At 44.4% G+C, this 19711-nt stretch overlaps 5 protein-coding genes across 5 annotated transcripts; 1 reads left to right on the forward strand and 4 right to left on the reverse strand.

The window, feature by feature from the left end:
* Nucleotides 1-4204: 4204 nt before the first annotated feature.
* On the reverse strand, nucleotides 4205-5945 carry LOC120806810 (histone H3). Its single transcript, XM_040158271.1, has one exon. It carries the CDS (start codon nucleotides 5665-5667, stop codon nucleotides 5257-5259), a length of 411 nt encoding a protein of 136 aa, XP_040014205.1. The 5' UTR covers nucleotides 5668-5945; the 3' UTR covers nucleotides 4205-5256.
* Nucleotides 5946-5966: 21 nt separating this feature from the next.
* LOC120806812 (histone H2A) lies at nucleotides 5967-7283 on the forward strand. The gene has a single exon (XM_040158272.1). It carries the CDS (start codon nucleotides 6027-6029, stop codon nucleotides 6411-6413), a length of 387 nt encoding a protein of 128 aa, XP_040014206.1. The 5' UTR covers nucleotides 5967-6026; the 3' UTR covers nucleotides 6414-7283.
* Nucleotides 7284-7403: 120 nt separating this feature from the next.
* On the reverse strand, nucleotides 7404-8287 carry LOC120806014 (histone H1-like). The gene has a single exon (XM_040156634.1). It carries the CDS (start codon nucleotides 8037-8039, stop codon nucleotides 7437-7439), a length of 603 nt encoding a protein of 200 aa, XP_040012568.1. The 5' UTR covers nucleotides 8040-8287; the 3' UTR covers nucleotides 7404-7436.
* Nucleotides 8288-10526: 2239 nt separating this feature from the next.
* On the reverse strand, nucleotides 10527-11002 carry LOC120806434 (histone H2B 1/2-like). The gene has a single exon (XM_040157629.1). The coding sequence runs from the start codon at nucleotides 10983-10985 to the stop codon at nucleotides 10611-10613; it is 375 nt and encodes a 124-aa protein (XP_040013563.1). The 5' UTR covers nucleotides 10986-11002; the 3' UTR covers nucleotides 10527-10610.
* A 1350-nt stretch (nucleotides 11003-12352) lies between these two features.
* On the reverse strand, nucleotides 12353-12759 carry LOC120806458 (histone H4). The gene has a single exon (XM_040157665.1). It carries the CDS (start codon nucleotides 12716-12718, stop codon nucleotides 12407-12409), a length of 312 nt encoding a protein of 103 aa, XP_040013599.1. The 5' UTR covers nucleotides 12719-12759; the 3' UTR covers nucleotides 12353-12406.
* Nucleotides 12760-19711: the final 6952 nt, after the last annotated feature.

Raw genomic sequence — 19711 nt, forward strand, 5'->3', positions numbered from 1 at the left:
TGCCCCCAAAACAATATGTTATCCTGGTTTTACTGTGCATCGCTGTAAAACCTTGACAATAGAGTCAGGGACTTGTTATTTCAAGCTTCCAAACTGTACCACAACAGCTAGCCGCTGTATCTGTAAAATGGTTGTGAAATGAGTGTGAATCCTGCTGAAACAAGGTTCTGTGTTGTTAAAATTAGAATAAAAGAAGGGTTTGTGTGCTCTTTGTAATGCAATTCAGCTGCATGTGTCAGCATCAATAGTAAATCATTGAGAAGGACCTGGAAAATGCTTTTATGAACAACGTGCAAACCCTGCTGCCTAATGGTGCAGCAGTATCTTGGTAGGTGGGTACATTGTGGCTTCAGCCGTGCAACCCCTCACCACTCCAGATAATCCCAATCGGCCACCCTTATGCTAAATGATTTTTTTGTTTAATTTAAAAGTGATGCAGTGTGGAATAAGTAAGTAAGTATATTTACTCAACTGCTGTACTTAAGTAAAAATTGAAGGTATTTGTACTTTGTGTTTCCAGTTTGCCCAACTTTATACCTCTGCTTCAACAATTCAGATGGAAATATTGTATGTTTTACATTTTAATTCTGATATATATATATGATTATTATATATAATATATACATATATAATAGGATAGCACTTACAGGACCATTTTTGTAAGTAAGAGATATTAAGAGATTACAGATAAATGAGCACATTTTGCAGACAATTTGAAAGCACAACTTTTACACGCAATGAAGTCTTTTTATATTGCAGTGTGGCTACTTTGAGGATCTGAATATTTCCACCAGTACTTATCAACACACCTCCCTTGGTGCTGTGGCTTTCGTGTAAAGACGATCTGTTTTGACCTCACTCTGACTGTCTACGGTCTAAATAGAATGATATCCTTCTCTCTGCCTATTCTCTAGACCATATGTAAACAAAGTCACCCCAGGAGCCGGAACTTCCACACCATAGAAGTGGGGTCAGCTTCCAGCTTGTCCTCTTTGCATTTCACGTCTCAGAGACCAGGCACATGGTTCATCACCCATTAGGTGCAGGTGCCTTGTGTTCCCGTGAATTGCGGTGATTTTTGTTGCATTGTATTATTGCATAGTAGTGTTAAGATAACCATTGATTGTATTCATTTATTAGCTTTATGCAGCCAGAAGCAAGTGTGTTAGCATGCTAGCTGTGGCTGTTTTGCTTCAGGTTATCTAACAGTGAAAGGTAAATGTACTCTCTAACAGAAACATTTTGGTAAGTATCGTGACCCCTATTGTGCCCTATATAATTGTTTGCAGTGGGTGGGGTCTCGTTTTGGGCCTGCTAGGTACATTTGCATACTGGTGTGGGCCATTTTCTATTTTGTGTGAGGGCTTTTTATACCATCCACTTCGCAGTCAGTGGGGGTTTGTGTTGTAGCCTTATCTTGCTCTGTCAGGTGCCATCATGGCTACACAGTGCTGCCGGTTTTGCCTCTCTGCGGTGGATTCCCGTGATGGACACTGAGAATGTCCCTTATACCTGGGGATTGCTCATTTGATGGAGAATGTGGATAATCCCTGTAGTGCAGCTTGTGACCTGCCTAGGGAGTAGAGGCTTCGCTGAGCTGGCAGGGGTCACGGCTCTGTGCCTGAGCATGGTAGAGAGAGGGAAAAATTGTGGGACGGGCAAAATCGCAAGCGCTCTCACAAGCACCCGTGTGGTCGCCACCACGATTCTAAACCGGACCTGAACCATGATTAGGTAATTCAGGCTCCTAAGCGGCCTGTTCCACCCACAGATGGAGGCAGCTCGGATACACAGCATCAAATTCTGACTGTTTTTCAGAGTCTGTGGGTGGAGAAGGAACATTGAGGCTGGCCATTCCTCCTCCTCGTCATCGCTACCTCTTCACCAGGAATGTGGTCCTCCACCTGAGCCTCAATGTTGGGAGAGGATGCTACAAATGAGGCCGACAAGCCGGCTCTTTTTGGCCCACACTCTCTTTTTGATGGTGTTCAGCAGTCAAAAGGGATCAGCCACGTGGTGGATCGCCATTCCAGATACTGGAGATTGTTGAGGAGTCAGCAGTGGTGGGGGCATTTCCCTTAAATGCCCTTATTCCTACAGTGCATGTTGTAGACGTTTGGCTAATGCACATTACCCGGTGGAAACTGGATTAGGGGACATGCCACTAGTGGAACAAGCAGTAACGTCTTCGACTGCTCTAGTGCCAGCTGGTGCTTCTGCCAACCCCAGATGCCCCAGGAAGGAGTGTGCCAAAACTGTTTGATTTTGTGCTGCTTCAACTCTGCTGTGTGTGCAGCCTGAATGGGAAATGCCCCGGCAATCCAATTAACGGGCCTATGGTAGACAATGAGTGCCAAGGATCAGGATACCAAAACTCTGATTTATTCTGCTTTGTCAGTCCATTCACAACTTATATGTGACATGGGGGAGGCTATATCTTCAACAGTGCTTCAGATTGGTGCTTTGGCATGAATGTCAACCCAGCATCTTGTTCTGTTCCACTCATTCTTCGCTTCCTGCAGTTTCAGTCAGACAAAGGCAAATCATTTTAATTAATATATATGCTTCTCCAATTTCAGAATTTCATGTGGGGCCATCCATTGGGTCAGCACTTATTGGTTTCTCAGTTTCTGAAGGGTGCTTGTTGCTTGTGTCTCAGTTCCGCCTTGCGAACACCAAGTTGAGATTTGCCCCTTGTGCTGAACCCTCTCACAAAGGCCCCATATGAGCCTATGACATGCAGACTTGAAAGCTCTGCTCCTTAAGACTGCAGGAAAAGTTGCTCACATTGTGTGCGGTCATTGTGTGCCTATGTGGCCCGCACTCAAGCACTATTGTCCATTTGGAATACCTTGGAGACCCTGGGTGTCCTGGATATGTATATTAGTCTTGCCCAACCCAACCCGTTAATTTAAGTCCCACGACCCGACCCAGAGCCATAATGTTAATTGAGCACATAGGGTACACACCCACTCTCTTTAAAACTGTATTTATGCAGGGCTTCCATAATTTAGTGTCCCACTCAGATGTGTAAAGCACTTGCTCAGTCAGCTCCCACTTGTTGATGTAGTGCAAAGTGACACAAAGATAACAAATTTTGCAGTAAATATCTGTCCACATAACCAAAGTGACTGCCATTTTAACATTGTTAAATTTTAACATGTTGGCAACATGTTTGAAAAAAGAATTAGAGTGATTTTTCTGTACAACTGTCTCTGGGAGTCAGACTCCCCTCTTCCTAAAGCAGGTGCAATAAAAAAAAAGTAGTTTTCGGAGGTCAATAGTGTGAACATAAACACTAAACATCGACGATTTGAGAAATCCAAAGTTTGTTTTGGCCCCACTGCAAAATGGAGGTAGAAGGACGGCAGAGGGGGTTTGGATGGAATAAGAAAGAGCAAGTGAATGAAAGTGCAAAAGATGAAGGAGGCAAAGGGAGTCACTCAGCATACACCCGTCTGCCAAAACATTAAAACTAGTTACCGGTTTTAATTTTTGGGCTGAATGGTGTATTTTAGTAATTGCTCACAACAGTAAATTTGAAATAGCAATGAATTCATTATATTTTAACTTTAATTTCAAAACCTCACTGATCTCAGTGGTTATCAATCCTGTGACTTATTCCTCCACTTATGTTTCTCTCCAGTGCCATCACATCACAGTGATTCTAAGTGAGCTGATCCAGGGTCACTTTTTTCAGCTTTAATATCCACAACTCCTACTGGGGCCTTTTCTATGTATGTCTTATACCTATAGGTACATTTTTCAGCATAAACCAGCCAACAGTATGTTCAGCACAAAGCCACAGCAGCGGCAAATATATATATATATATATATATATATATATAGTGTAAGTGCAATCCTCTTGTAATAAAGCTATGAGAATTAAACCTATACTTTTATGGTGTTAATTCAAGTAATCATCTTTATATTGTATTGTAGTCTGCATAAGGCTCTATACTCAGTATGTTCTCTTATTTATTCTACATGGAGACAACATTGTGCCAAACTTCCTTTAAACATGTATTCAGATGTGAATAGTTTACGATTTTCATATTCAAATGTACAGAGTTCAAAGTTGAAAAAAAAAAAGAATCTTGTCCTTTCATCAGCTCCAAAAATTTACTTCGGCTGGGCCTATAGTATCATATCTCTGTTTTATGTGTTGGACAGAAGGGCAAAAAGAATAATAAGAGATGAACAATGTAAATAACTTTTTTTATTAAAAGCCACATTGTCCATGTTGTTCCTCGTCTCTCTGGTACATTTAAAGTCCAGCAGCAGATGCTGCAGTGTCTCCTCTCTCTGACACTGACTTGGAACTTTTTTACCGGTGATGAAGCAGATCCATTCTAACAAGATGTCTGCTGGCTCACATGAGCCAAAAATGTTTTCAGACACTACTTTATCATAGATTTTTTTCCCTCACAGTTAGAGGCATTCATTCAACATTTCTCTCTCATTTGTCTTTGTGAAGAACATTGTACCAAACAGCATTTAAGAATGCGTTGATTCAGATTTAAATACTTTTCTACACTCATATGTTTCATTATGAGTGTAGTAAAGTATTTAAATCTGAATCAACACTAACTGTTGACTAGAATAAATATATTTTTTTTCTAAACTTTGTCTCATAACTGATGCACAAATGTGATTCTGCACCTGTACAAATACATAAATCAAGCAACCACATGCACCTATAGTGGGCATTAGAGTAATTAGTAACAAAGTGATAATACATATTAAAGTCTGCAAAATCCTCTCTGGTAATACTGTAGTTACTGTGTGAAGCTTTCATTAAGAACATTATGAAATGTGAAAGTTTTAGAAACTGAATATACCAGGGGCAAGAGAAAAGGGTGGACAGCAACATACTCTGGCCTCTGCAGTGAGGAAGAATTAGTGTCACTGATAAGGGAGGAAGATTTCACTGAAACCACGTTTAATTTGCAGGAATTTGGGGCAGAAACAGCCTCTCAGATGAATTATTCAGCAGGAATAATAAGGAAGCTTGAGGTTAATGCCATCCTTTTAGGTTGTTGGGCCCCTGGGGGCAGATTCCCTCACTACTCCCTTCCTGGCCAGTAAGTGAATATAACCATTTGTTAATCCTCATTTCAACCATGAAAGCCCTGATTTTGTTGATGTGATAATGGGCTTCAACGATTATTACATCTACCAACAGCGAAGGACTTTGCTCTTCAGGGCAGAGGGAGGTGGCTCTTAAAAGAGCCGTTGGTGGGGCAGCGGTAGAGCTTAAGCTCTCTCTCCGCGGATACGGCGAGCCAGCTGGATGTCCTTGGGCATGATGGTGACCCTCTTGGCGTGGATGGCGCACAGGTTGGTGTCCTCGAAGAGGCCGACCAGGTAGGCCTCACTGGCCTCCTGCAGAGCCATGACAGCGGAGCTCTGGAAGCGCAGGTCGGTCTTGAAATCCTGAGCGATCTCTCTCACCAGGCGCTGGAAGGGCAGCTTGCGGATCAGCAGCTCCGTGGATTTCTGGTAGCGACGGATCTCTCGGAGAGCCACGGTACCGGGCCTGTAACGGTGAGGCTTCTTCACGCCTCCAGTGGCCGGGGCGCTCTTACGGGCGGCCTTGGTGGCCAGCTGCTTTCTGGGGGCTTTGCCTCCGGTGGACTTACGAGCGGTCTGCTTGGTTCTTGCCATGTCTCTGCCTCTACCTCTGTATAGGACAAAAGTGTAGCAAACAGACGCGACACTCTGCTCTTAAACTGTAGGACGAGCTGTGAAGCGGTGACGCCGCTTCTGAGCTCTGAGCCATGATTGGTCGGGGGCTCCTCCTGGCGCTCAGCGCCGCCTATAGGAGCGACCCCCGCCTGATTCTCCGCAGCCTATTGGAGAAGAGTCGGCGGAAAACCAGAGCGGGCCGCTGCCCTGCTGAGAGCCTCTTTTCTGGTTGGTCCGGCAGGAATCTTCCCGCTCTCTCGGCGGACATATAAGGGTGAGTTTGCGCGTTTGCGCCACAGTTTCTGTGATCGCAGAGTCTAGAAAACGTACCTGAAAAAATGAGTGGACGTGGCAAAACCGGCGGAAAAGCCAGAGCTAAGGCAAAGACCCGCTCCTCCCGTGCCGGGCTCCAGTTCCCAGTCGGCCGTGTTCACAGGCTGCTGCGCAAAGGCAACTACGCCGAGCGTGTGGGTGCCGGCGCCCCCGTCTATCTGGCGGCTGTGCTGGAGTACCTGACCGCTGAGATCCTGGAGCTGGCTGGAAACGCCGCCCGCGACAACAAGAAGACCCGTATCATCCCCCGCCACCTGCAGCTGGCCGTCCGCAACGACGAGGAGCTCAACAAGCTCCTGGGCGGAGTCACCATCGCTCAGGGCGGCGTGCTGCCCAACATCCAGGCTGTCCTGCTGCCCAAGAAGACCGAGAAGCCCGCCAAGTCCAAGTAAAGCCCCTGGAGACCGCAAACACAAAGGCTCTTTTAAGAGCCACACACCGCCCTGATAAAGAACGCAGCTCCTCGTGTCTCTCAGGCACCTACCTCATCCATTAACTGATCAGATAGAAATACATAATGAAATAACTCACTCAAATGTAGTGTATTGTGTAGATGAGTAAACACATCGAGACTAGATGCAGTTTGTCTCACTAGTGTGAGAACAATATCCACCAATTCTGGAGACCTAGAGATCCCAGAATGACATCTAGATGTAGATCAAAGTACTAGTCCAGACTGCACTCATGCAAATAAAAGTACAATGTCTACATGTACTTACATGTGATATGTGTACTACATGTGTAGAACAGTCTGCAGTACATGTATTTATATATGTATCCCCCCGTGTTAAATGTAAATTTAGTTTGTTCTGTGTAATTATGTTAATCTCAAAGATTTTGCAGAGAAGCAAACTATATCAAACCTTTCCGTGTCTTCAGTCAGAGCTGAAAAGTTAATTAACATTTGGCACATGTAGGATCCTATGAGTGCATTTGATAAGAGACGTGGCGACACATAAACGAGGGGACAATATTAATGGAGTCTAAGGAAATAAAGGAAACAAGAAGTCTAATGAATAAGGGCAAAGAAAGCAGCAGAATTGTAGTTCAAGTACGTCGCTCCCCATCCTCCATTCAGAGGTGAAGGAGGACAAATGTTTGTACCAGTGACCCGATGCCTGTCAGTGTTTGATTTGTTGCAATAGGTCACCCACAGGTTGAGTAGTTCAGCAAGTAAAGTTGAAGTGTAATAAATAAGTAGCAAGCATGTCCTGGGCTGTCAGTTGGTGGTGTTTTGTTGGTGGTGCTGGTAAAGAGACTGGGCTGCTGTAGTGAGAGTGACTGTTCTTACTAGTAGTGATGCTGGTGAGTGAGTGAGTGAGTGAGTGAGGAGGAAGCAGCTCTTTGTGAAGAGATGTGTGCGGCTCTTAAAAGAGCCTTTGATCAGGATGAAGGTGTTTCAGAGTGAGTAGAGCTCACTTCTTCTTGGCTGCTGTCTTCTTGACCTTGGGCTTGGCGGTCTTCTTGGCAGGGGCTTTCTTGGGCGCCGGGGCCTTCTTGACCACCTTCTTGGGGCTCTTGGTGGGCTTCTTGGGGCTCTTGGCTGCTTTCTTGGCCGGCGCCGGCTTCTTGAGCTTCTTGGGGGATTTCTTGGCAGCTGCTGGCTTCTTAGCTGCCGCTGCCTTGGGCTTTTTGGCCGCTGCGGGTTTCTTGGCGGCGGGCTTCTTGGCTTTGGGGGCGGGCTTCTTGGCGGCGGGCTTCTTGGCCTTGGGTTCGGCCTTCTTGTTGATCTTGAAGGAGCCGGAGGCCCCGGTCCCCTTGGTCTGGACCAGAGTCTCCTTAGTCACCAGGCTCTTGATGGCGGTCTTGACGCGGGCCTTGTTCTTCTCCACATCGTAGCCCCCGGCAGCAAGCGCCTTCTTGAGGGCGGCCGCCGACACGCCGCTCCGCTCCTTGGATGCGGCCACGACATTCACGATGAGCTCACCGAGGCTGGGGCCGACCTTCTTCGGCTTGGAGACCTTCTTCTTGGCCGCCTTAGCAGGGGCGGCGGCTGGAGCGGGCGCTACTTCTGCCATGACTCCCTCTAAGCTGTCGACTGACTGACCGGACTGTTGAAAAGCCCGGAGCGAGAGGCGGCACTTAAACACGCCATGAGAACCGTGGAGACTCAGTCCAGCCGTGGCTCCTCTGTGCAGTCTGAGCGCCCGGACACTTGTGTTTTCTCCTCCCTGATAAAAGACCCAAAAGTCGCCGTGGGAGCGGTGCTGGAGCTCGACGGTGAAGGGGGTCGGTACCGGACCTGGGTCTCTTCATACTGAAGTCATGAAGAGCGCCGATGCTCTTTGCATTTTACTCGTGGAGCCTCCAAACCTCGCCTGTTCACCGAGGTGGCCAGCGCTGCTCAGTGGCTTCTCCCACTCATTTCTCCCCTAAAAGGATTTAAAATGCGCCAGAGCTCCACCAAAATCCGTTTTCCAGCCGCTCCACATGTTTGTTCAGAGACCCCAAGTAAAATCGAGCACCTGCTGATGATCGCTTTGTAATAAACTCAAGTTATTCTACGAGCAGCAAACACACCGCTGCTGGCCGAAGCCTGTGGCGCGGTTCAGAAAGACTTCCTATCAGAGCTGTGAACAGTTCTTGCTGAGGAGGCTGGATCTTACTGGACACATTGAGAAATCAAAATGATGTGTGAAAATTGTCACTTCAAATACTCTATACAGATGTTGCTGGGAGACAGCTGTGTGTCAGTCTGATAGGCCAGTGTTAACTCATCTGAAAGGCTCAACAGGAAGGGAAAGTACAGAGTATTTGCCCAGTGTCATAAAAATTCCACAACAGTCATGTAGTGTATTGCGTTCATGATAAGAACAGTAAACATATCCAGAGCAGACGTACCATTGATCTCACACAGTGATGGACAGTGACACATTCATCAAACAGGTTCTTTCTGTCCTGCAGAGGAGGAGAACCGTAGACACCGGGAAGATATCTAGATCTAGATCCACGTACTGGTCCAGACTGCGCTAATGGATGCAAATAGAGACATTGGTATATATGTACATGTACGTGTGCATGTGTGTGCAGCATGTACAGCAGTGTGCAGTACATGCATTTCTATGTGTAGATTTTTCTGTGCGTTAAATGTAAATTTCCTGTTGTTCTATGTTTAATTATCGTTTTAATCTCAGATTTGTGCTGAAAAGTGACTCTTGAAAAAGTGAATTTGAAAAATGGAACAGTGACTCGTTTCATACTTTTACTGGGGAAAAACATCACGATCACGAAGAGTAAATAACTTCTTTAGGTGAGTGTCTCCTCACAGTATTTCACAGCAGTTATTCTGAAATGGAATTCACATCAGCTTTTACAGTTCATTTATATCACACACACTGATCTTGCATCACTCATGCGCAAGATGTAATGTCCATTCATTCATTGAATATGGTGGGTTCACGTGTTGGGGGCATTTTAATAAACACTGATGTGATGATGATTTTAATTCCCTTGTATTCTGTTGGAAAGCTTCCTCCACAGCAAGGCATGCATCATACCTTATAAGACCATCAGGTTTGTGGCGTTGCTGTCCTGTCCGAACCAGCTCATCCCAGGAGGTTTTGAAATCCTTTATTTGGCTTAAGAAGTGGGATGGTTTTATACTTTTTCGTATACTTTTGAAACAAGGAGAAAAACATTTTTTCATACAAATGTCTGTTTCAATCACCCTCATCTATCCAGTTTGTTCTGAATTACAGTCCAGTGGCTGATGTTAGCTGTTGTGTCTTTGCTCTGCTACTGTTCGTCTCACATGAGCATTGCAGTGCTTTTAACACAACTGCAGAACAAGAAATAAACGCCACACCTCATCAGAAAGAAGACTGTTTTCTGCCTTTGTTCCCCTTCAACTGGCTGCCAGGCAGGACGCCTGGAGGCCCGGTCCCAACAGCAAAAGCAGACAATCAGTGGACCCGCTGTAGATCTCCTGCCAAAGTTTAACTTTGGTGGACTCTGACCTTTGAGGGAACGGAGAACTACCCAGTCCACAATGGAGGAAGCTCTCACGTCACCTTTGAATTTTACTTGAAACTCCCCTGTGGAGCTCAAGAAAAAAAAAAACTAAATCTCCAGGGAACGTCATCTGGCATTTTTTCCCCTGCACACGATTCAGTCACACTCCAGACTGTTTTCGTTTGTTGTCCCTCACTTGTAAGTTGCTTTGGGAAAGGGAATGTGGATCAGCACCTTGGACAGCAGCTGCATCTTTAATGTAGAATTATATCAACAGCTGTAGAGAAGAGAGTGTAGACTCCGTGAGTTAGCAACGTTTGTCAGAAATTGTTGATTTCTTTTTACACCTGTTCACTTTGTACTTCACCGATACCTTGTTGTGATTCTACCAGAGGGGACGAGTTAAAATTTATCTGAATTTTAAAGTCTAAGCATTTTTTAAAAAAAAAAAAAAGTTAAATAAAGATGAAGTTCATGGTGTTGCAGTGCTTTGTGGTTCAACCTGTAAGATGTTCTGCATTCATGTCTCTTTTAAACACTAGAGACCAGTGGAGAGTGCGGAACGGTTTGCGCTTTAAATGAAGTGTGTGGCTCTGAGAAGAGCCGTTGGGTTGGTGCGGGTAGAACAGCAGAACCGTTTACTTGGAGCTGGTGTACTTGGTGACGGCCTTGGTGCCCTCCGACACGGCGTGCTTGGCCAGCTCGCCGGGCAGCAGGAGACGCACGGCGGTCTGGATCTCCCGGGAGGTGATGGTGGAGCGCTTGTTGTAGTGAGCCAGGCGAGACGCCTCGGCAGCAATGCGCTCGAAGATGTCGTTCACAAAGGAGTTCATGATGCTCATGGCCTTGGACGAGATGCCAGTGTCGGGGTGGACCTGCTTCAACACCTTGTACACGTAGATGGCGTAGCTCTCCTTCCTGGTCTTTCTCTTCTTCTTGCCTCCCTTGCCGGCGGTCTTGGTCACGGCTTTCTTGGAGCCCTTCTTGGGCGCAGTCTTTGTGGGTTCTGGCATCCTGCTCGATTACTGCTCTACAGCAACGACTGATTGGCTTCCTTCAGGACCAACTGATCTTATCCAGGCTCCATGCAAATGTCACTGTGCCGTCCCCCTCCTGTGATTGGTTGAAATGTTCACTGGCCTGGTGGTAGAGGGGTCGTGTCTCCATGGTAACCCACCTTTGGCCGCGTGTCTTGAGCCAATTTGTGCACAAAGGAAAGGAAGAAAAGAGCCGGTTAAATCGATCACTGGAACGTGTGTCGAGAAGTCGCATAAGCTTCCGGCCTGTGGTTACGCCGAAGACGTCGCTTTCGTTATTAAAGACCAAGTCAGAAATGGACATTTGAATGAGTCTTTCGAATCAGTGTGAACAAGCATCAGGAACTAAATTAAATCACAATCAAACAAGAGTTTGGATCAGAGCGGAGAGTGACAGGCACCATATTCATATGAAACTGATGATTACAGGAAACTCTGGCTTTGACCATTAATAAAGACTACTGAGAGACATTGAGAAACTACACTGAAATCTAACAAAAGGTGAAAAGAGGGAAAAACAAAGATACTAATTACAAAACCAGAGTTGACGTTGTGAAAAACCTGCATCCTGCCCAAACTTCTCTTCCTATCAGATATTGACCACCTACCCAACAAAATCCTAACTAAGCTAAACGGAACGCAAACTCAATTTGGGGCTCAACCAGAGAAGTGATTAAAAGAGAATTGAAGTCTATAAGTGAAGAAAATGGGGGGTTTAAGGTGCAGTTTGCTTGGTAGCAGGTAAAAAGTAGCCTTTGTTGAAATGTTTGTCGCCATCTCTTGAAATTCTCTCTGGTTGGAGAAAACCACGAGACAAATCAAGATTCCATCCTCATCACTAGTTGGCATATGGAGATTTTCTGACCAAACATCAGCATCTATACATAGATTCAAGTGAATTACTTAAAAACAAATGTTGGTTTTGGAAACGGGGGATTATTTCCATGAAAAACAACTAACAGCAAAAGAAGAGGTTATGAAATGAGAAAAACCTTTGAGAGCATTAGAGAAGAAGTGTGTTGCTGATGTTTGCTGCTGCACTTTGTGTGAGAGCTGTAGTTTGAGTTGTTGTGTAACAGAACCAGATGTAAGTGTGTCATGATTGACTGTAGTCAAGATTCATGTTAACAGTGTTGGAGAGTCGTCGAGGTAGAGGACGTAGCAGTGGTGTCCGGACTTTGAGCTGAAGCGTGTAACTGTACCATGTGTTGTCTTGACCGGGACAAAACCCGTATGTTTTAGCAGGACGTGGATGTGAAGCGTTAGTGCAGAACATTTGAACAACGTATTGTAAATCGTGGGAAGGTTCGTGAGACGTGAGAGAACTTGAGCTCTTCCTGACTGAGTGTTTGGCTCTTAAAAGAGCCGTTGTGTCGTGTTGCTGCTGGTAAATGGGCTTAACCACCGAAGCCGTACAGAGTGCGGCCCTGCCTCTTGAGAGCATAGACCACGTCCATGGCGGTCACGGTCTTCCTCTTGGCGTGCTCGGTGTAGGTGACGGCATCGCGGATCACGTTCTCCAGGAACACCTTCAACACACCGCGGGTCTCCTCGTAGATGAGACCGGAGATACGCTTCACTCCGCCACGGCGGGCCAGGCGGCGGATGGCGGGCTTGGTGATTCCCTGGATGTTATCACGGAGAACTTTGCGGTGACGCTTGGCGCCTCCTTTCCCGAGTCCTTTTCCTCCTTTGCCTCTTCCACTCATCTTGACTGGTCACTGGCTGTTCACTCAATGCTGTTCCCTGCGGGACTCACAGCTATTCAAAGCACGACTGAGGACGTGATAGAAGACAGAGGCGGGCAGAGTCTGCTGTGGGTTAACGTGCTCGTCGATAATCAACTCCTTGGTGCATTAGCGCCACCACCTGGACCAGATCGTGAATCAGGGGCAGCGGGACTCCCGTTAGACTGTCTGAGCTCCACGGGAGTTTTTTCCAGGGGTGGAAAGGAAAAAGTGTTTCGATCCTTGACTTTAAATGTAGCAGAGCAACAATGTAAAAAAAAAAAATACAAGTCAAAGTCCTGCACTCACATTGTCACTGAAGTAAAAGTACAGAGGTATGAAAAGTAAAAGTACTCTTTATGCAGATGGTCCTTTTATAAAGTCTTATATGATCATATTGTCTCATCTGATCATTATTACTGATGCATTCATGTGTGAGCTGCATGTTAATGTTGCAGCTGGTGGAGGTGGAGCTCATTTATAAACCGTTTGGTTGTTGAATCTAAATGAGTGCATCATATTTAATAAGAGGATGTGAAGTGATATCCTGAGGCAGCTTCATGAACAAAAGAGATAGAATGGAGTTTTCTTCTTGTTGCTCCTAAGGACCAGCCAACGTTTTCATATAGTCCACAGTGATGAGTATGATATTTATATCCTGTGCTGAAACACAAAGTACAATGATTAACTGCATCACGTTGTTTTAAGGTGGAGCGAACAGCAGGAGAATAAAGAATATCTCCATTGCTGAGCACAGACATAATGGCTGACTCATTTACCAGTTCTCAAGACACAAATAGGGTTTATTCTGATATAATAATCCAATTTATTATTTTTAGTATATGTGCCAGTTAGTCCACAAGCTGTATAAAAGTCGGACTGCTATCAAGCCAAAGTCCATTGTATTTGTAGGATTGGACAGTTTTAATTTCTGTGCCATTAAGTGCATGGATGGCAGGGAGATTTGAACTGGAATTATGGGCTGTTGACAATATAACACATTTGTCTTCTCCACATTAAGTATAAGCTTGAGATTCTGCAGAGATGTCTGAAGAACATTAAAGGCAGATTGTTGAAATAACCTGATTTTGAGAGGATCCAAATACATACAAGTCTGTTTCATCCACATAAAAAACAGATATACGTCTCTGCTGGAGTTTCTTGTCCAGTGAGTATATGATATCATTTAATACAACCAGTAAGTGCATTGAATACTCCATAATTATTGAGGGACCTATAGGAAGAAGTGCTGTTTGTGGCAAATGGCAGAGCAGGTATAGGTCTTCCAGCTGGCTGAGGAGAGGAATGTGCTGCTGTGATATCAACACTCAGCTTATCAAATACGTGTCCAGCAGAGATAAAATGATGTTTAAAAACTTCAACATTATCAAGTTTGCTTATGATCAGACCAGTTTCACATTTAATCTGCAACGGTAGTGAGGTTGAGTGAGTCTTTTTAAGACTTTTTTGTATAGTTTTCCAGAATGAAGCTGGATCCCCCTAATACTTACTGAGCGTGGCAGGTAGTACTCTGATTTAGCAATTATTATCATGAGAACAACGTGGTTTCTTAGATGATGTTATTTCTGAAATGTATGGTTTGTGATTGTTAGTGAGTGAACCAAGGATATGTACTTTTTTTTTCTTCTTTTTATTCTGTGGTTCTTCAGTGCAAGTGCTCATCAGCAATCTGGGTAAATGTGTGAGAAAAATGATGAAGAATGAATTCAGCATCTAGGGCAGGGCAGTTACTAAGTATAGTTGAGTTGTATAGATCAAACAGTAACTTTCCTATGTACAATGTCTGATGTTATTTTTGGTGATTGTGCAGCCTTGAACAGTTTGAACTCTGACATTCCTAACACTGGCTACTGCACAGTGTTGGCTGGCGTTCTGATCCAAGAACCCAGCAGCTACATACCTGAGGTCTATTAATCAGAATGAGATCAATCAGAGTGGAGTTTGATGCATTCTGCAATACTTCTCTCTGAACTTTAGTGCAGTAGAAATATAAACGATCCTCAAGCTAAAATCATCAGTAAAGTTCAGTATCAAAGAAAGACACATCAAATCAAAGCAGATAAAATAGTAGAGTAGTAGTATCTTACCTGCTGTACTAGTATCTTTATGTAGTTGTTTCCTCAGCTCTCTCGTTGTATGTATTGATCTTCATTTATCTTGTAATTAATTATGAAGTGGGGAAACATTTACACACCCTTGCTTCATTTCTGGTGTATGTTAATAATGCATGAAATCAAGCCCAGAGTGATCAGCAGAATTAACTGAGTCACATTTTATTAGCTGAAATTAGCTGTGATTACTGTACTACTGTTTGTTGGTGGTGCTCTGCTGTAAATAGGTGGGCTTCTTCTGTAATGCAGCAGGATGCTTTGCGATTGGCCACAGCTGCGTCTCAGCTCTCCCAGGTGAGTGCAGGTGGAGCATCCTGGAGCTGGATTTGTGCATCACCATTCTATCAGTGCCTTGAAACGTATGCTGAACTCTAAGAACCTAAGAGTGTTCCCTGAGAAGGGCTCAGGTCAAGGAAGTCTGGTGATAACCATTGTGTCATGCAGGGCTTCGTTCAAATATCTCAAAGAAACTGTCTCTAAGACAGTTACAGTGGAAACTTGTTGTGTGTCTTTAATACATATTAAATTCAGTCACACTTGTTTCATTTCATAATTAAAAATGATAATGCAAACCTTGATGAAGGTCAGTAATGAATTCAGTCCCTACCCCCATACACTTATAGTTTAATAATGTCACATGGAACAGCCTCAAGTTGCCTTTGTACTGACTCTCGTAAAAAATGACTGAAAATGAAGAACTGACTATTTAAACTGAGAAAATGTAGAAAGAAAGCAAAGCTGTCTATAATGACAGTCTGTGTGACTAAACAGTCGATTCAACTTAATATCTTAAGTTAATATCTTGAGTTAAAATTGAATTTGTTTGCTCAAGTTCAGTTCATTTAAGGATGTGATCCTGGATCAGCTAGCTTAGAATCCCTCTGATGTGAGGACGGCACTGGGGAGAAACATGCTTGGTGAAATAAGTAAGAAATTTGACAACATTCAGATGGTCACTGAGAAAGTTTGGGAACAGAACTAAGTTGAGTTGTAATTTCCCAAATAATGGTTTTCAAAACAAAATTTAAGTTTATAAAAATGTGAGTTTGGATAAATATGGGCTAACGCTAAGGCTAGCGTGGTAGTATTTGTATTTGAGCGCATAGTTTCTGAAAACACAACAAAGGTGAATGAAAGATTGATATTTGAGGCTTTAGACCATCCAAACCCCGTTCTGCCCTCCCTCCACCTCCATTGTGCCCAAATGGCAGATCACACTTCTGCTAGGTGCTAGGCTATTGTCACTCATTAGCAAACACTAGCTGGCTAGCCGTAGCTACACCATGACTCAGGGAGTGTCCAATGCTCGCATGTCTCCTCCAGTCTCTCATTTCGCCGCTCATCTTTACTTTTTTTTCTGCCATAAACACATGCTCGCTGTGTGTTCATCAAATACCTCATACAGATGAGGTATTGGCACAGGGCAAGTTATGTTTTCTCCCATCTCCATTATTTTTCTCTGCCTTCTTTCGTGTGTGCCAGGTGCACAGGGGTTCACCTCATGGTACATCAGTGATGATCTTCCCAGGTTTTTTTTTATTACAAGACACACGTGTCATCTGTATTACAAGCCACATTGTCCATGTTGTTCATCGTCTCTCTGGTACATTTAAAGTCCAGCAGATGCTGCAGTGTCTCCTCTCTGTGACACTGACTCGGAACTTTTTTACTGGTGATGAAGCAGATCCATTGCACTGTGCTTCTAACAAGATGTCTGCTGGCTCACATGAGCCACAAATGTTTGCAGACACTACTTTATCATAGATTTTTTTTCCCCCTCAGTTAGAGGCATTCAATCAACATTTATCTCTCATTTGTCTTTGTGAAGAACATTGTGCCAAACAGTATTTAAAAGTGTGTTGATTCAGATTTAAATATTTTCTACAACGCTCATTTTGAAATGTATAGAGCGGTTGACTTAAAGCAGCTTCAATAAGCCACCTTTCTGGTGGGCTCCCATCACCAAGGTGGAAAGCTTCACAGAGCAATGCTTCCCACCCATTCCATTCCCTGGACACGAACACATCTTTGTTATGCGCCAAGACCAACATGCTTGGTAGATGGCACCCCACCCCGCCCTTCAGCAAGGGCCAGATGATGGTGAGATTCTCTCAATGATCTCGCCAGTGCGCCTTCCAGGCCTCATCTGCAAGAAACAACGTTGCTGTACTGGCTTATTCCATGATAAAGATGGCACCCGAACCTCGTGTCTAAACGGGCAGAGGAACGCTGTAAAGCCTCTTTTAGTGTCCTTAATCTGTGTGCACAGAAGCATCTGGCTACATCTCTTTTCCTCCATCCTGGACCCATGAAGAACGAGCTCCTGGGCGGCCCCATCAGCCCAGAGAGTTTGTTCAGCCCCATCTCCAGTCTGTGGTGGATCACATGCAGAAGACGTCAGAAGAGGCAGAAAGAATTATGACATGTAGCCTGTTCTCAGCCTGATGTGCACGCTCAGCTCTCCTCAAGCCACTGGCAGGACCGGGCCTCTTCAGCCAGCACTTCCAGCAGCGCAGCCAGCACCTCAGGGGGCTGCAAGAACCTCTGCATAGCCTACTCCTGGTCTAACCCTCCTCAGGAGCCGCTGAAAAAGAGAAACAGGAAGCAATGAATTCTTGGGAGGTTGTGTGTGATAAAGATGGGGGAAACATTCTTTTTCACAAACCTCTTTTAAGGGGCACAAATTCTGTTGTCTGTCCCCTTGTCTGCTGACCCGGATGCAGCTGTTAAACACACATCCCCCATTCTTTGTAAGCTGGTGGCCTTTAACCTCTCAATCAACAAACAGCAAAGACTTGTATAATCAAAGCAGCCCCATTCCTCTGTCACACATTCAGAGGTTTTCTCCACACGTTGATGGTCAAACTCATTTACCATCAGCAGAATACAACAACGGCTCTTTTAAGAGCCAAACACTGAGTCAGTAAGAGCTCACATTCTGGTGTCACAGAAACTCTCGGAGGGTAATGAATTTGTTGTTAAAATGTTCCAGAATAACACCTCACAACCGCTTACTGCATCAATGTAAATCATCAATGACTCTCTTTATGATTGTGATATCAACTGATTGAAATGACAGGACATAGACATCCCTGTTTTAGCTCTGTAAATAATGTGTGTTCAGAGAAGTGCTGGTCTCAGATCAGTGTCATCAAGTATGCACCAGGGAAGGCGATGACTTTTATCTAATCCTTCTAATCCTTCTCTTCCTCTGATGCCCCCTCCCACTCTGTTTGGGGCTCCTTATGTGTGTGTTTTTTCCTGTTCCTGCAGGATGCAGTCAGAGTGGCAGAGGTGTGTCCAGAAGGAGGATGAGCTACACCTGAAACAACTACTCCCGACTGCTAGTTTAGGAAAATCTAGATTGTGTCACGGCAATCAATTGAAGCCTTATTATGCCCGTGAGTTGTCGTTCGCTGGCTCCAAAGAGGGCCCATGTGTAAAACCTGCACTTTGCATAAATACAGAGGTGTCTTTGCCGGTGGGGACAGTTAATGGGGAGGGGGAATTGCCTACAGATGAAGGTGTTGCAAGTAAGCTTGGGCACCTAGATGAAGGTAAGCGCAATTAACTGGTTTCACTTATAAATAGCTAGCCAGCACTATTTTCAGATACGCCATTGCAAACACATCTCAATGAACACGACATAGATGTTGGTGATGCTCAACCAATTAAGCAACGCTTTTATCGTGTTACACCAGATAAGAGGGCACAGTTGGATAAAGAGGTTCAATATATGCTAGATAATAAAATAGCACAAACCAACAGATAAGTAAATTTGTGCATTGCATAATGTTAGTTAAATAAATTTGTTTTACTTTAATCCTTGATTATTGGTGCAGTCTCCCGTGATCTGTGTTGAATTTGAGCTGGTTCATGAAAAGAAAATGTTGGCTCATCCGTCTTAAATGGACTATTTTATTGGCTTTTTGGTTTAGTTTGTAGTGGCAGAGGATTTTGGAGTTTCGTGGTGAGTGACACTTGGGAAAGTTTATTTTGTGCCACATTTGATTGTGAAAGTATTCACCAGTGTAAATTGTGGGAGATTCACACAGGCATTTGGTTTTGGACTTGAGGCGGGAGACAGCTTAGTAGGTACCCAGTAGCTCATTTGGTGGATTAGTGCAGCAAAAGGAGCTTTTAATGATTAATCTGGAACATGAGGAAATGATACAGTATAAACAATTGGAATTGGAAGTGATAAAACAAAAAAATAAGCAAGCAAAAATGGAGCACACCTTATTTTTACAGTGTGTCCTCACAGATAAGGCACAGGAGGCCTATGCTTCTTTGACAGGGATAGAGAGTAAAAAATATGGTTAAGTCTACAGTGTTGTGGGCATATGAGTTCCTGAAGGAACCAATTTATAGAAGGAACAGCGGCAGAGGTGTGTCCAGAAGGGGGATGAGCTACACCTGAAACAATTCCTCCCGACTGCTAGTTTAGGAAAATCTAGATTGTGTCACGGCAATCAATTGAAGCCTTATTATGCCCGTGAGTTGTCGTTCGCTGGCTCCAAAGAGGGCCCATGTGTAAAACCTGCACTTTGCATAAATACAGAGGTGTCTTTGCCGGTGGGGACAGTTAATGGGGAGGGGGAATTGCCTACAGATGAAGGTGTTGCAAGTAAGCTTGGGCACCTAGATGAAGGTAAGCGCAATTAACTGGTTTCACTTATAAATAGCTAGCCAGCACTATTTTCAGATACGCCATTGCAAACACATCTCAATGAACACGACATAGATGTTGGTGATGCTCAACCAATTAAGCAACGCTTTTATCGTGTTACACCAGATAAGAGGGCACAGTTGGATAAAGAGGTTCAATATATGCTAGATAATA

Source organism: Xiphias gladius, chromosome 20 (genome assembly GCF_016859285.1).
Source record: "Xiphias gladius isolate SHS-SW01 ecotype Sanya breed wild chromosome 20, ASM1685928v1, whole genome shotgun sequence".
Taxonomy (NCBI): Eukaryota; Metazoa; Chordata; class Actinopteri; order Istiophoriformes; family Xiphiidae; genus Xiphias; species Xiphias gladius.

Excerpts from the sequence above, each read along its gene's own strand:
- LOC120806434 (XM_040157629.1), bottom strand. The coding sequence starts at position 10,985 with ATGCCAGAACCCACAAAGACTGCGCCCAAGAAGGGCTCCAAGAAAGCC.
- LOC120806812 (XM_040158272.1), top strand. The coding sequence starts at position 6,027 with ATGAGTGGACGTGGCAAAACCGGCGGAAAAGCCAGAGCTAAGGCAAAG.
- LOC120806014 (XM_040156634.1), bottom strand. The coding sequence starts at position 8,039 with ATGGCAGAAGTAGCGCCCGCTCCAGCCGCCGCCCCTGCTAAGGCGGCC.
- LOC120806810 (XM_040158271.1), bottom strand. The coding sequence starts at position 5,667 with ATGGCAAGAACCAAGCAGACCGCTCGTAAGTCCACCGGAGGCAAAGCC.
- LOC120806458 (XM_040157665.1), bottom strand. The coding sequence starts at position 12,718 with ATGAGTGGAAGAGGCAAAGGAGGAAAAGGACTCGGGAAAGGAGGCGCC.